Source organism: Aspergillus brunneoviolaceus (genome assembly GCF_003184695.1).
Source record: "Aspergillus brunneoviolaceus CBS 621.78 unplaced genomic scaffold BO95scaffold_37, whole genome shotgun sequence".
Classification (NCBI taxonomy): domain Eukaryota; kingdom Fungi; phylum Ascomycota; class Eurotiomycetes; order Eurotiales; family Aspergillaceae; genus Aspergillus; species Aspergillus brunneoviolaceus.
This window is the reverse complement of record NW_020290767.1, coordinates 321,847-335,754: the sequence shown is the minus strand read 5'-3', so window position 1 is coordinate 335,754 and position 13,908 is coordinate 321,847. Positions and strand designations below refer to the sequence as shown.

General features: G+C 35.0%; 2 protein-coding genes across 2 annotated transcripts; both read left to right on the top strand.

The window, feature by feature from the left end:
- Positions 1 to 460: 460 nt before the first annotated feature.
- BO95DRAFT_497320 (pantothenate transporter liz1) lies at positions 461 to 2,181 on the top strand (the record flags this gene model as incomplete). The annotated part of the gene is made up of 5 exons (XM_025590881.1): positions 461 to 1,354; positions 1,419 to 1,604; positions 1,679 to 1,785; positions 1,836 to 1,975; positions 2,036 to 2,181. The coding sequence occupies 5 exons, from the start codon at positions 461 to 463 to the stop codon at positions 2,179 to 2,181; spliced, it is 1,473 nt and encodes a 490-aa protein (XP_025441884.1).
- Positions 2,182 to 11,606: 9,425 nt separating this feature from the next.
- Positions 11,607 to 12,913, top strand: BO95DRAFT_453568 (uncharacterized protein; the record flags this gene model as incomplete). The annotated part of the gene is made up of 5 exons (XM_025588222.1): positions 11,607 to 12,007; positions 12,074 to 12,114; positions 12,223 to 12,564; positions 12,739 to 12,794; positions 12,857 to 12,913. 5 exons carry the CDS (start codon positions 11,607 to 11,609, stop codon positions 12,911 to 12,913), a joined length of 897 nt encoding a protein of 298 aa, XP_025441883.1.
- Between the last annotated feature and the right edge of the window lie 995 nt (positions 12,914 to 13,908).

The window sequence follows — 13,908 nt, the reverse complement described above, 5'->3', positions numbered from 1 at the left end:
AGACGCTCTGACCCAGTTGCTCACCCGTCTTTCCTGCGATTTTCGAGTGGAATATTACCTAGAACGTGGCCATGGGACAGCAGAAGTGAGGAGCATGAAGAGGGGAAGTAGAAAGCAAGGGGTATAGTACCAGGTTTATAGGGCTGTGATCGGGGGTGTTTCCCGAACCAGCCCTAGTTTCGGGGTCTTCACATTAACCCTGGCCTGCAATTGAATCAACAAGTGAGCTCCCCGCGGTTTCATCCCGTATCTCCACTAGATCAATACTCCTAATGCATGTCGAAGCTGGGTGATTGGGTGGTGCTGGTGTAAATCAATGAGCCTTATCGCGCAAAGATCACGCCAACATGTCGTGATGCACCAAGGCTTGGCCTGAGCTGCCACTGATAAATCTATAACCCCGCAACATCGTCACCTCCCAACAACACCACGGGCACGGCCAAAATATCCAGACAGAAACATGGCGGACCACGGTTCAACATCGAGTGCTACAAAGCAGCCTGACACCAAGATAAGTCAGGCTGTGGACTCCAGCCCACCACCGCGCCGCACGTTCCGCTCCTTCATCTGGGACACAGATACGCATCTGAAAACCCCCGAGGAGCGACGCTTGCTCCTCAAACTCGACGCAGCCATCCTCAGCATCGGATGCCTGGGTTTCTTCATGAAATACCTTGACCAAGGGAACCTGGCCAACGCCTACGTCTCGGGGATGCAGGAAGAACTCGGCATGTATGGCAACCAGTACACTTACGCCGGAACCCTGTACACGATCGCGTATGCCGTGATGCAGATCCCCAGTACACTCATCATTCAACGCGTGCGCCCGAGTGTCTGGCTCGCTGGGATGGAAGTCGCCTGGGGCGCGTTCACCTTCGCTCAGGCAGGGGTCCGGACCGTCCCTCAGTTATATGTGTTCCGGTTCCTGATCGGCCTCTTCGAGAGTTCCTTCTTCCCGTCTCTGTTGTACCTGCTGGGCAGCTGGTATACCAAGACCGAGCTCGCGAAACGCGTGGCACTTTTCCACATGACTGCGCCCCTGGGCACCGCGTTCGGGGGGTACCTTCAGGCGGCCGTGTATGAGAACCTCAATGGGGCGAGGGGGATCGACGGCTGGCGCTGGTTGTACCTTGTCTGTGGGTGCATGACCGTTCCTGTGGGTCTGGCGACGTTTCTGTTCCTTCCTGACACACCGTATACCACGCGGGTGTGGTTTCTATCGGAGGAGGAGCGCGAGCTAGCCAAAGCGCGCGTCAGCAGGGCGGGCGTCGCGCCGCCGGTGAAAATTACTTGGAAGACGTTCACAGGCGTGTTGAACTCGTGGAAGTGGTATGCTTTTGTCATTGGTTATGTGGTGTGTACTCGGCTCTTGTTCTCGGTAGCAAATGAGATGGTGAATTCATGCTAACATGTCACAGATGTACGGCTCCTCCTGCGGCGGCAACGGCTACTTCGCCATCTGGCTCAAGTCAGAGAACTTCTCTGTGGCTGATCGCAACCTCATTCCGACGGGGACTTCGTTGATCTCCGCCGCGTGTGTGGTGCTGTGGGGGTTTCTGTCCGATTATACCGGAAGCCGGTTTGCTTGGGTGCTTATCCCGCTGGTGAGTGGACAGCCTTGTCCATCAAGTGGGTTAGCCCGTGCACGGTGCTGATGAGAGCCGGATATAAACAACAGATATGGGGCCTCATCCCCAACGGTATCCTGGCCGTCTGGCCCCACAGTCTCGCACTGAAGGAATTCGCCTTCCTGACCATCGGGATGCAGCTCATGACCGCAGTATTGTAAGTTGTCCGAGAATTTGGCACCTTCCACTAGGATACTGACGGTCCAGCTACTCATGGGCCAACGAAGTATGCGCGGACAACAACGAGCAGCGCGCGGTGGTGATCAGCAGTATGAATGGCTTTCAGTACGCGGTCGCTGCCTGGCTGCCGATTGTCATCTTTCCGCAGACCATGGCCCCGTCGTTTCGTGAGTGTTTCTCGATCATCTCGGGATTTGTCCTAGATCTAATCGTGTTGTGTTGGCTAGGGTACGGCTTCCCGGCCACGTTTGGGTTGGTGATAGCGGCCATCATTAGTGTGGTGGTAATACAGCTGTTTGTTTGGCGGAATGAGCGGAGGGCGAAAGCACGTCTGGCGAGTCTGGGATCGGATGATGAAGGGGTTGTTGCGTGAGGTGTGGATACAGCAGGCAAGTGGTGTTGGTGACTACCGCCATATCGAAGTTGTCGGTGCTGTACAAATATCCTTGAATTCCTTCGGTGTTAGAATCTCCATGCAGGAATCTGGATTCGAATGTTTGATTAGCGCACGTAAGATGCAGAATACATCCCGGCAACATCACCGTTCTACCGTCATATGCCAACAGAATGAGACCAGGGCTGTGTAACAGGAATCTGCACCAGGGAAAGCTCCGGCCTGCTGTCTTCGATAGCCATAGCTGATTTCACATAAACAGCAAATAGCCCTCAGCAGCACCACAGCGGCTAATTTTTGAGGTCCTTAAAATCGCCGCCCCGTCAGCAATTTCGATGACCTGGGCGACTTGCTGACATCATGGTTAAACTCACCGGACTCTATCATGGGGTGCTACCGCATGGTAGACGACCTAGTCTTCTACAATCGATACATCGATTAACCTGTCTGTGCTTGTTGGATGGGCCTTGCCTGTTCTGCTGCCCCCCGCCGATGCAGGGCTTTCGGGGATACGTCTGGCGGGGGCCACGGATCCTCCATGGTGGTGGGGAATTTGTAATGCATGGCATGAAATGCTGATTTTTGATTTTCTGTTCTTTTGTTTTGCTTTACTTCTGAAGTATATTGCCAATGGCCAATGCTTTTCCTTGGGGAGGGTTCTTCCACAGCTAAGGGTTGGCAGACCGTGGTGATGGTTCTCATACAGGACTTGATACGCGATAGACAGTCACACTGTAGGCAACCTTTGGGGAGAAAAAAGGGAAGTACATCTGCGATCTTCCTTCTGCCAGTGGCAGGAAAAAGACAACGTCAGAATAGCCAAAAAAAACATACAACAGAAGGGATTCGCTGGTGGTCACCCACCCAACTACTAACCTCCCGGCGTGTGGCTTAAGTACGGCTGAGCGGACGGGAAGCCCTGTTTTCCACACCCTGTGGTCGTATGTACTTGCTTGCACTGGCTTCAAAGCTATATACTGCAGCGACGCAGTGAGTCAACTCCTTATCCACAATTGCCTGTTCACATTCACCCAGTCATCCAACCAGTCAAGGAAGATGGTGGGAGAGATTGATAACCGACGTACAATGAACCTGACGGCGGCCCTGGGGCCTTGGTGCCTGAGGTGCCAGCTCACCGCCCGCCCGGCTGCCTAGCTACCTAGTACGGCGGACGATTGCGGCCATCGGGCAAATAAGGTTTTTTTTGCTAAGTTCTTTGACTGCAGATCTTACTACTTGCTTTTTAAGATTATATAAAGCTCTCTTCTCTCTGTGTATATATATTTATTCTCATTCTATCAGCCATATCTTTATATATCAATTTTAAGTCTTTTAAGGCTGAAATTATCTTTTATTATTACTAGAATAAATCTGCTATAAGTATTACTGTAAGTATATATATATATATCTATTAATAAGTCTTGATAATCCGAGCGAAGTAAGAATTATTAAAAAATAAACTAGACTATTTTATAAAACTGATAGCAGGCTTGCTTATAGGCTTATTTACAGAACTAATAATAAACTTACTTATAAAACTATTAATAAGCTTGCTCGCAGGCTTGCTTATAAAACTATTAATAAACTTATTTATAAAGCTGTTAGCAGGCTTGTGTCATAGATAACCCCCGTAACTATGGCGGATTATTAACAATCTACCTATGTATCCTCCGCGCAACAGTCATAATATTAATAACTCAAACCTTCTTTAGTATTTAATTTTTAGAACCTTACTAAATCTTTAGAATAGTAAGAATTAATCTTGAAATTAATAGACTGCTACTATTCTATACCTAACTAACCTTTTTTTTTTATAATTCTAATTTTTTTTTTTTAGTTATTTATAGAATACAGCATGTTACTGTAATTCTTATATTCTAATAGCAGTTCCGAGTCGGAAATTTTTTTTACCGCTAATAGTTTATTATTTTTACTATTAAATTCTTCGGTAGAGAATCTTACCGCAGTTAGAGATATTATTAATTAATTATAAGATTATTAATAGTTAAAAAAACAAGTTGCCGAACTGCAACGGGAAATCTAATATAATAATATTAAATTAGTATTAATTTAGCAACAGAAAACTTCCTCTTTTTTAAGTAAATCTAAAATAAATATTAAAATTAAAGATATTTTATAATTTGAACTTTTCTTTAATATTCAAAAACACCAGGAATAGTTTTATAATTTAGATTATAATTTTTAGAAGATATTATCTAAGTTTTATAATAACTACTGTAAGATTCTCGAGGCTGTAAGCTATATAAGCGCGACTTGTTAGTAGAGATAGTATTATTATTTTAAAAAATTACTACCAGAATAAAAAAAAATATTAGTTATTTATAGTCTGTTTTTACTAAATAAATACTCTTTCTTATTCGAAATACTGTTATTTTTAAGCCTAATATAATAAGCTAGTTAGAGCAAGCTCGGTAGCAAAATAATTAAGATTTTTATAAATTTTATACTTATTTTAATACTTTAAAATAATATTTTTTTAGAGTTACTAAAAAGAAATACAGCTATACTTTCTTTATAAAATTACTTTCTAATTTTAGTTGCTATATTAAAAAATATATATACTAATTATCTAAGAAACGAGATAAGATAATATCTTTTATTACTTATTATTAAAACCTATATATACAGAAATAAAAATGTAAATAGGAATCTGATAGGTCTAATATATTATAAAAATAGTTATAATTTTATAAGAATACTTAATTTTTTAATTCTAAAATTAATTATTCTGATCTAGTTAGAAAAGTTTTACAATACTTTTTATATAATAATATTAAGTATCTCGCCAATTGATATTTTTAAAAAAAAAAAAAGATTAGCTTGAATTCAAAAACTACAAGCTAGAAAAAGTAATATAAAAAAATAAAGTAGACTAAAACCAACTTCTCTGTCTCGGTTCTATATTATAAAGTAGGAACAACTAATAAGATGTCGATATTAATATAAATATCTAATATTAGAAAAATTTATACAGATATTAATAGTTATATAGTATATAATCTAATTAGTATTAGATTTATACAATAATACTTTTTTTTAAAATTCTGAAAATTCTTACTATAGCTTAAAGCTATTAACTATACTTTTATTACCAGCTATAAAGTATAAGATATTTCTTTAGATATTACTAATTTAAAAGAAGTATAATAGTATTTTATTAGACTATATATTACTACTATTTAAGATGCTCTAATCTTACTTTTTATAATTATTCTGTTTAATTACAAAATTTATTTGTCTTTCTGAAACAAGTAATAATAGTTTAAATTTACTTAAATCTAGAAATTAAATTCTCGGAAATTTACTCAGGCTTGCCGAAATTGCGTCTGTATTTATATAATTATTAAAGTTTTAGAGAAACTATAGCTTTCAGATAACAATAAGAAATCAGAATACTATTAAAATAATTCTATTTTATCAGAACTGGTTAAATTTACCGATATCTTTTCTTCTAATTAATCTAAAATTCTTTCTAAATATTATAATAAGAATCATACTATTAACTTTTTCGAAGATAAATTATTTTTGTTTAAGCTTATTTATCCTCTTTTAGAAAAAGAACTTTTAGTATTTAAAAATTATATTAACAAAAATACTGCTAATAAAAGAATATATTTATTTAAAAGCTTTATAAAGACCCCTATTCTCTTTATATCTAAAAAGAATAGAAGTTTGCGGCTATATATAAATTACTATAAATTTAATAAAATTACAGTAAAAAATTAATATCTACTATTTTTAATCTTTGAAATTCTCAACCGATTAGCTGGATATAAATATTTTAGTAAAATCAACGTCTAGAACATCTATTATTATATCTATATTAAAAAAAAAAATAAATAGAAGATTATATTTCGTATATATTATAGTTACTTTAAGTATATAATAATACTGTTTGGCTTAACTAATATATTTGTTTTTTTTTAAAACTATATATACTCCGTATTATATAATATTCTTGATATTATTTATATTACGTATCTAGATAATATTCTTATTTTCTTAATAATAAGATATAAATATATTAAATATATTAAAAAAGTACTAGTATAACTATAAGAAGTTAATTTATATACTAAACTATCTAAATATTCTTTTTTTTAGTAATAAGTTAAATTTTTTAGATATATTATTTCCTTTACAGATATTATAATAGATTCTAACTAAATTAAAACTATTATTTTGTGGTTGTTATCTGCTATCTACTATAATATTCAGATCTTCTTAGGATTTTGTAATTTCTACTATAGATTTATTTGTAACTTTTTTTTACTAGTATTATTTTTAACAAATCTTTTAAAGAAAAGTTAAAATAGTAAGAAACTAAGAATATATTATTTAATTTTAAACGAAAGACTAGTATTTTACTAATTTATTAATATATTTTAGACTACTTCTCTTTTTTGTTTCTTTAATCTAACTTAATCTATTCGGATCGAAACTAATATCTGTAATAAAAAAATAGCAGGTATTTTAATCTAACTAGAACTAACAGAATAATACTATATAGTTGCTATTTAGTTAAAAAAATTCTCGGGTATAGAACTTAACTGGAATATTCTGAATTAAGAACTTTTTGCTATTATCTATTTTTTTAAATATTAATATTAATATCTTGATGGGACTTAGTATTTTATTAAAGTTCTATTTAACTATACAAATCTTAGATTATTTATAAATTAATCCCGGCTTAATAGATGTTAAGCACGTTAATATATGATTTTAGTTTTTTTTAACTTTATAATTAAATACTGATTAGATAAAAGTAATCTTATTAATATTCTATCTAAATTATTCGAGCCAGTAAAGAGCTTTTATAATAATAATATTATATAGATATTATATAACCGGTTAGTATCTATTTTAGTAGTATTTAAAATCTCAGCAGTAACTAAGATTAGAAAATCTTAGTTTAAATATAGTAAGACGTCTTTATAGAAGAGACCTGGATTTAGTATTTATATAGTATTAAGCAGATCTACAGGTGCTGCCGGTACAGAACTAGCTAACTAGACTGTGGTTTATATAATAAATTATAAATAATCTACTAGTATTACAGCTATAAAAAGTGCAAGTAAAACCGAAAAAATTTATAAATCTATTTATAATAATAATCTAAAAAATTTAATTAAAACTCTTCAGAATTAAGATTCTAAATTTCAGAAAAAGAAAAATAAACTATTTAAATATTAGGAAATTATAATAGATAGATTATTATATTTTAAAAATAAATTCTATATATTAAAGATAAAAGGTCTATATTAAGAGCTACTGCAGTAATACTATAATAATCTATTAATAAATTACTTTAGATAAAATAGAACTAAACAACTTTTCTGTAAAAAATTCTATTAGATTAGCCTCTAAAATAATATGGAAAACTATATAGTAATATATTCTATCTACTAATATTAAACTGCAGCTAGGCATTGACTATATAGAAAACTTAAAAGTCTACTAATTTTATTAAAATTATAGACTAAAATTACTATAGATTTTATTATAGAACTACCCGAACTATACTATTAGAATTATTAGATAGATTTAATATTAGTAATTATTAATTATTTTACAAAAATAAACTATTTTATAGCGGTATTATATATAATTCGAGCAGGAGAACTGGCCGAACTATTTTATCGAGAAATTAAACTGAAATATAGAGTCTTCTATAGTATAGTTATAAATAAAGACTCTGTATTTATAAGTTAATTTTAGTTTAATTTTTACTATTAAACTAAAATTAAAAAATAGTTATTAACTGTATTTTATCTGTAAACCGATAGTTAAATAAAAAAAACTAACCAAGTTCTCGAACATTATCTGTACTGCTTTATAACCGAGTATTAAAACTATTAAATAAATTTATTAAATAAGATAGAATTTATATATAATAGTTATTTAAATATCTTTATAAAAATAATTTTTTTTGAAGCTCTAATAGGTTACTCTTCTAAGTTTAGACTCCGGATTAAGAATAATCCTATAAAAGTAGAGGTGCTGTTAATATCAGAAAAACTAGAAAAGCTAAATATTTTATAAGAAAAATTAAAAAAAAACTGGTAAAAAATAAGTAAAAACTAATTGATTTATTATAATAATTATTATAATACTCTATTTTTTAAGCGAGATAATAAAACAATCTATACTTTTAAATAAAAAGATTTAGTCAAGCTATTTACTGTAAATATTAAATTTAAAAAAATTTCTTGAAAATTAGTCCCAAAATTTATAGAGCTTTTTAGAATTCTAAAAGCTGTAGAAAAATAAGTATTTTATTTATATCTTCTTGATAAATATACTCGGTTGTATAATATTTTTTATATTACTCTACTGGAATCTTAGAAAATTAGAAAAAATATTTCTGAAACTTTATTAATACCAGACCTAGATAATAATAAGAAGTAAAAGATAGAACAGATATTAGATAGCTTATACTATTAGAAGAATTAGTTTTATCTAGTAAAATAGTAGAAATAGTCTTTTAAATATAATTAATAGTTACCGGTAGAAAATTTAGTAAATATTTAGTAGAAAGTCTATAAATTTAATAATCGGATTATAGCTTTTTATTTTATAATATATAGATCGAGATTAACATGCAGTAAAAATAATAATAAAATAATTATAAAATATATACAACGCGCATATAATTTATAATAAAAAAATACGAGTTTATTATATTATATATCTGTTTTATTTACGTCTATATATATAAACTATAAAAAGAATAATATTAAGAAAAACCCAGATTATATGTATTCAGCAGGACTATTAAAACTAAAAAATAATTAAATAAAAATTATTAGTAAAAGGTATTGCCGTGTAAAAAATAAATATAAAATACTAATAAAACTATAAACCGCGGACGATACTAATAGAAAAGATATTCTTAATATTAGTAATATATTAGTTTTTATTACTATTTCCGTTGGTATAAAGATATATAATCTTATAGATTATATTATTCAGATAGAAAGCAGTTATATAGTATTAAAGCAGATAGCTAGTATTATTAGATAAAAAACAGAAATATTTATATAAGTTTTCGGTCTAGGCGGCGAGAGCACAATACTCCGCAATAAAACTATAATAAATAGTTAGATTTTTTTGTTAGAAAGTTAATATAATCTTTATAAATAGTTAATATTATTTATAATTATAGTTTTTTTAGTAGCAGCTGTTATGCCGTATTCAATACAGTAGATCTTTTTTATATTAAAAAATTAAGCAGCAAGATTAGCGGCTAAAAAACCGAAAAAAATATAAAAAGCAGGATTATACTTTTTTTCTATTTCCGCCGCCTAAAAAAAGCTTAACTAGTAAAAAATTAGTAATAAATTACTAATATTATCTAGTATTTCTGATACCGTCTGCTATATGTTTAGCTAGGGTTTAAAAATTTAAATAAAGAAAAACTTACCGAAATATAATTTATCTTCCGACTGATATACTGTTAATATTTTACTAATAAAATTATATTAAAAATATACCCGGGCTTAAACTTTTTACTAGAACTATATTTATAGTTCTTTATACTAGTCCAAAAATATTTTAGATAAAAAAAAATACTAAAAAAAAATAAAGTTTTAGTTAAGAAACAATAATTTGCCGCGAAAGGTATAATATTACGGTATAAATATTACAGTTATTTATTAGTATCTTAGCAATACTAAGAAAAACGTAAAATATAGATGCTGTATATATATATTAGAATAAACAAATAAATACAGAAACAGCAGAAAAATACGAATTTTTTAATACAAAACAAATAATACTGATAATATCGAGAATGTTGAAAAAGATATATAAAAGTATATTTATATTATTAATATTATTATTAAAGAACCACAGTATTTCTAAAGCGGAATAGTATTATTTATAATATATATTCCAAACGGGACTAGCCTGTGACTTTCTATTATTTATTATTATACTTTCGAAAATAGTTAGCTCCCGCGCCGAAGCAGTAGTACTATACTACTATTATACTGCTAAAAACAGCTGCATACAAGAAAAAGCCTAATTATTATAGATAACTCCTGTAACTATAGCGGATTATTAACGATTTATCTATATATTCTCCGTGTAATAGTTATAATATTAATAACTTAAACCTTCTTTAGTATTTAACTTCTAGGACCTTGCTAAACCTTTAGGATAGCAAGGATTAGTCTTGAAATCAATAGACTGCTACTATTCTATACCTAACTGACCTTTTCCCTTTACAGCTTGCTTGTAGATTTATTTATAAAACTGTTAGTAGGCTTGCCTGTAGAACTGATAGTAGGCTTACTTATAAACTTACTTATAAAACTAGTAATAAACTTATTTATAAAACTGTTGGTAGACTTATTTATAGAATTATTAGCAGACTTATTTACAGACTTATTTATAAAACTATTAACAAACTTGCTTATAAAACTGATGGCAGATTTGCTTATAGGCTTATTTACAGACCTGGTAATAAACTTATTTATAAAATTATTAATAAATTTATTTATAGAACTGTTAGCAGACTTGTTTATAGACTTATTTATAAAATTATTAGCAGACTTGCTTACAGAGCTAGTAATAGACTCGCTAATAAAACTATTAATAAACTTATTAATAAAATTATTAGCAGACTTATTAGTAGAATAGTTAGCAGATTTACTAGTGAAATTATTAACAGATTTATTAGTAGAATTAATAACAGACTTGTAAGCTTACTTATATAGCAGACTTATTTATAAAACTAGTAATAGATTTATTTATAAAACTAGTAGTAAGCTGAACTAGTAGCTAAAAAATAAAGCTAAACAAGTTTAAATAGCTTTATATATATATATATATATACGCTTGCTTAAAAATAAAATAATTCTGCCGGCAGAACAACTAGCAAAAACCCATTTGCCCGATGGCCGCAATCGTCCGCCGTACTAGGTAGCTAGGCAGCCGGGCGGGCGGTGAGCTGGCACCTCAGGCACCAAGGCTGTATACCTAGTATACCTAGTAGTTCTCCGATAGCCTCACGTAGAGGAATCAACAAGCCTTCTCCACCTCCCAGAGGCCTCATCAGAACCCCCTACCTTCTCTGTCCTGCATCTTTGCTCTTCTTCACTTATTCTCGGCTGTCCGACCATAATTCCATCTCACCTGTTTGTTCATTGATTCCCCCCCATACGTGGGTAGAGAACGATCATCCTCGACACGGTCTCGTGATCCGCGTCCCTCTTCATCGCGCGTACAAAGTGCGGTTGATCCTGGTCGTCCACGCGTTCCTCCGTCAACTTGTCCACATCTATCTGGAGGACCTCTGAGCACTCGCGCAGGACAGAAGGTGATCCTCCATGGCAGAAATGGCATCATGTTGGAGTGATCCCGACACGGAGGATGAGATGATGGGCCTGCGATCCAGTCTACTGAATGTTTTAGATGCCATTGAAACACCCGCGGCTTTTGCATCCTCTGAAGAAATTGGCTTTGTCGATCCAGGGGTGTTTGTCCACGGTATGGGTTCAATCTACCTCCCCTTGGAGGAATCACAAGCGCGACAAATGATCGAGCAGGCGCATCAGGCCCCCTATGGCAAGGGAAGCGAAACGATCATTGATACCTCCGTGCGCAACACCTGGGAATTAAACTCGGATCAATTCGAACTGCGAAGACCGAACTGGAACACCGTCCTCGTGCGAGTGGTTGCCGATGTCGCGCGGGAGCTGGACCTTGACTCGACCGTTCATGCCGAGTTGTATAAGATGTTGATCTATAAGGAGGGAGCCATGTTCAAGCCGCACACCGAGTAAGTCACATGCTGGCTCAAATGTCCAACCAGCTATGTCTCTAACAAACAATCTCCGGAGTGAAGTACAGAGAAGGCGCCTGGGATGGTTGCGACCCTGGTCATTGGTCTCCCCTCTGCTCACGAGGGAGGCAAGGTGGTCGTGAAGCATCGCGGACAGCAGAAGACCTTCAAGTTGTCCAACACTCAATGCTCCTATGCAAGCTGATACTCAGACGTCGTGCATGAAGTGCTTCCGGTCACCTCCGGGTATCGGTGGGTGCTCACCTACAATCTTGCCCTGTATGCTTCGCAACCGCGTCCCGCGGGAGGTCTCCAACCACCAGACACCTCGCATCTTTACAAGACCCTCAAGCTCTGGGTGGAGCAGGATGCAAGCCTCGGCCCTACAAGCCACTTCTGGTACCAGCTCGACCACGAATACACGGAAGCCAGCATTTCCCTCAGGGCCATGAAGACGCGAGACCTGGCCTGCGTTCAGGCGCTATACGAAATCTCCACCATGCTGCCCGTGGATATCTTCCTCGCCGTTCTAGAAAAGACAGAGCACGGGAGCTGTGATTATGATGATGACGATCGCTGGCACCCGTACAAGGTAATGTATATAGAAGGCTTTCATCCCCTGGTGGATGTTACGAGCACCACGTTGAGGTCAAATCGCTGGTCGACCTTAATGGGAAAAAGGTTCTTCGGGGAAGGACGCTAGACACCAAAAGTATTTCTCCAGGCAGATTGTTTCGAAGATGTCTCCCCGGAAGAATCCTACCGAGGCTATCTAGGAAACGAGGTACGCCGACCGGGTTCCTCCCATCTCTTTACCACTGGCGTCGCTGATAGTATCTCGAATAGGGGCCGGATGTGACGCATTGGTACCGAGTGACGGTAAAACCTCCTCTCACCATATAGACACGATGTACTATGCTGATCTTTGCAATAGGCAGTGGCAGTGGTAGCTTGACGTTCGACCGTGTTGTTCCTTCTAGGTGGTCTGCCGAAGAAGTGATGATGATGACGATAGTTCCATTAACCTAAGCCTATTTTTGCATAGGAGCCCGCATTTCGAGTATGCAAGCTATGAAGTTGTCTTATCAGCGTTAAGCCATTCTCTAATATTCTAATATGATTCTAGTTCTAATCCATAAATTAAATTGAATTAAATTTTTTTGTACTTCTTCGGATCCAGGCTTTTTCAGGGGTCTAATCCGTATTTTGTTTAGAATACTAGTACTCAAAACAGTTATTTTTAATCTAAAAGTCCGATACAGAATTAATAGATATAGGTCTATATCCAAAGCTAAATTAGACTGATTCAACTATATAATATATATTATAAACCTTTCAGTAGACTGCTTTTTCCGCCTGCTATTTTTAGTAGACTTATTTTATTCTAGGTCAATCGAAATAGATATCTTTAAATAGAATATATAGCTGCAATATGATTCGAATCTAAAGCCTCCAAGATTTAGTAAGAGCCCTAATTCTTACTGTCACCCGAAGCCTAGCCGACGACGTTCTACCACTACGCCATCTGCGGCCAGGTCTGCAGGAGAAGCTGAACAGTGGCCGCAGCATGTTGTACATGAAGGATGAGGATAACATCGAGTCAACTATCAAGTACTATGCTAGAGTTGTGTTAACCCCGGATGCTGACCCGCTGTGGATCAAGACGCTCAAGGAGCTCGTGTTTGGGCTGTGGAGAAGGAGCGAAGAGAATCCAAGGCCGTCGTACCCCAGCGGTCGAATCTTCGCCGACGAGACAATGATCGAGATCCTCAAGGCCGCCTTCGGAACCGAGGATTCAGCGTTCTTTGAAGAAGCCGCCCGGTTTCACAAGGGCAAGCTGTCAATGGACTTCTTCGCTTGGGCTTAGGAGCAATTCGCCTGTGAAGGAAGTTCCTTGG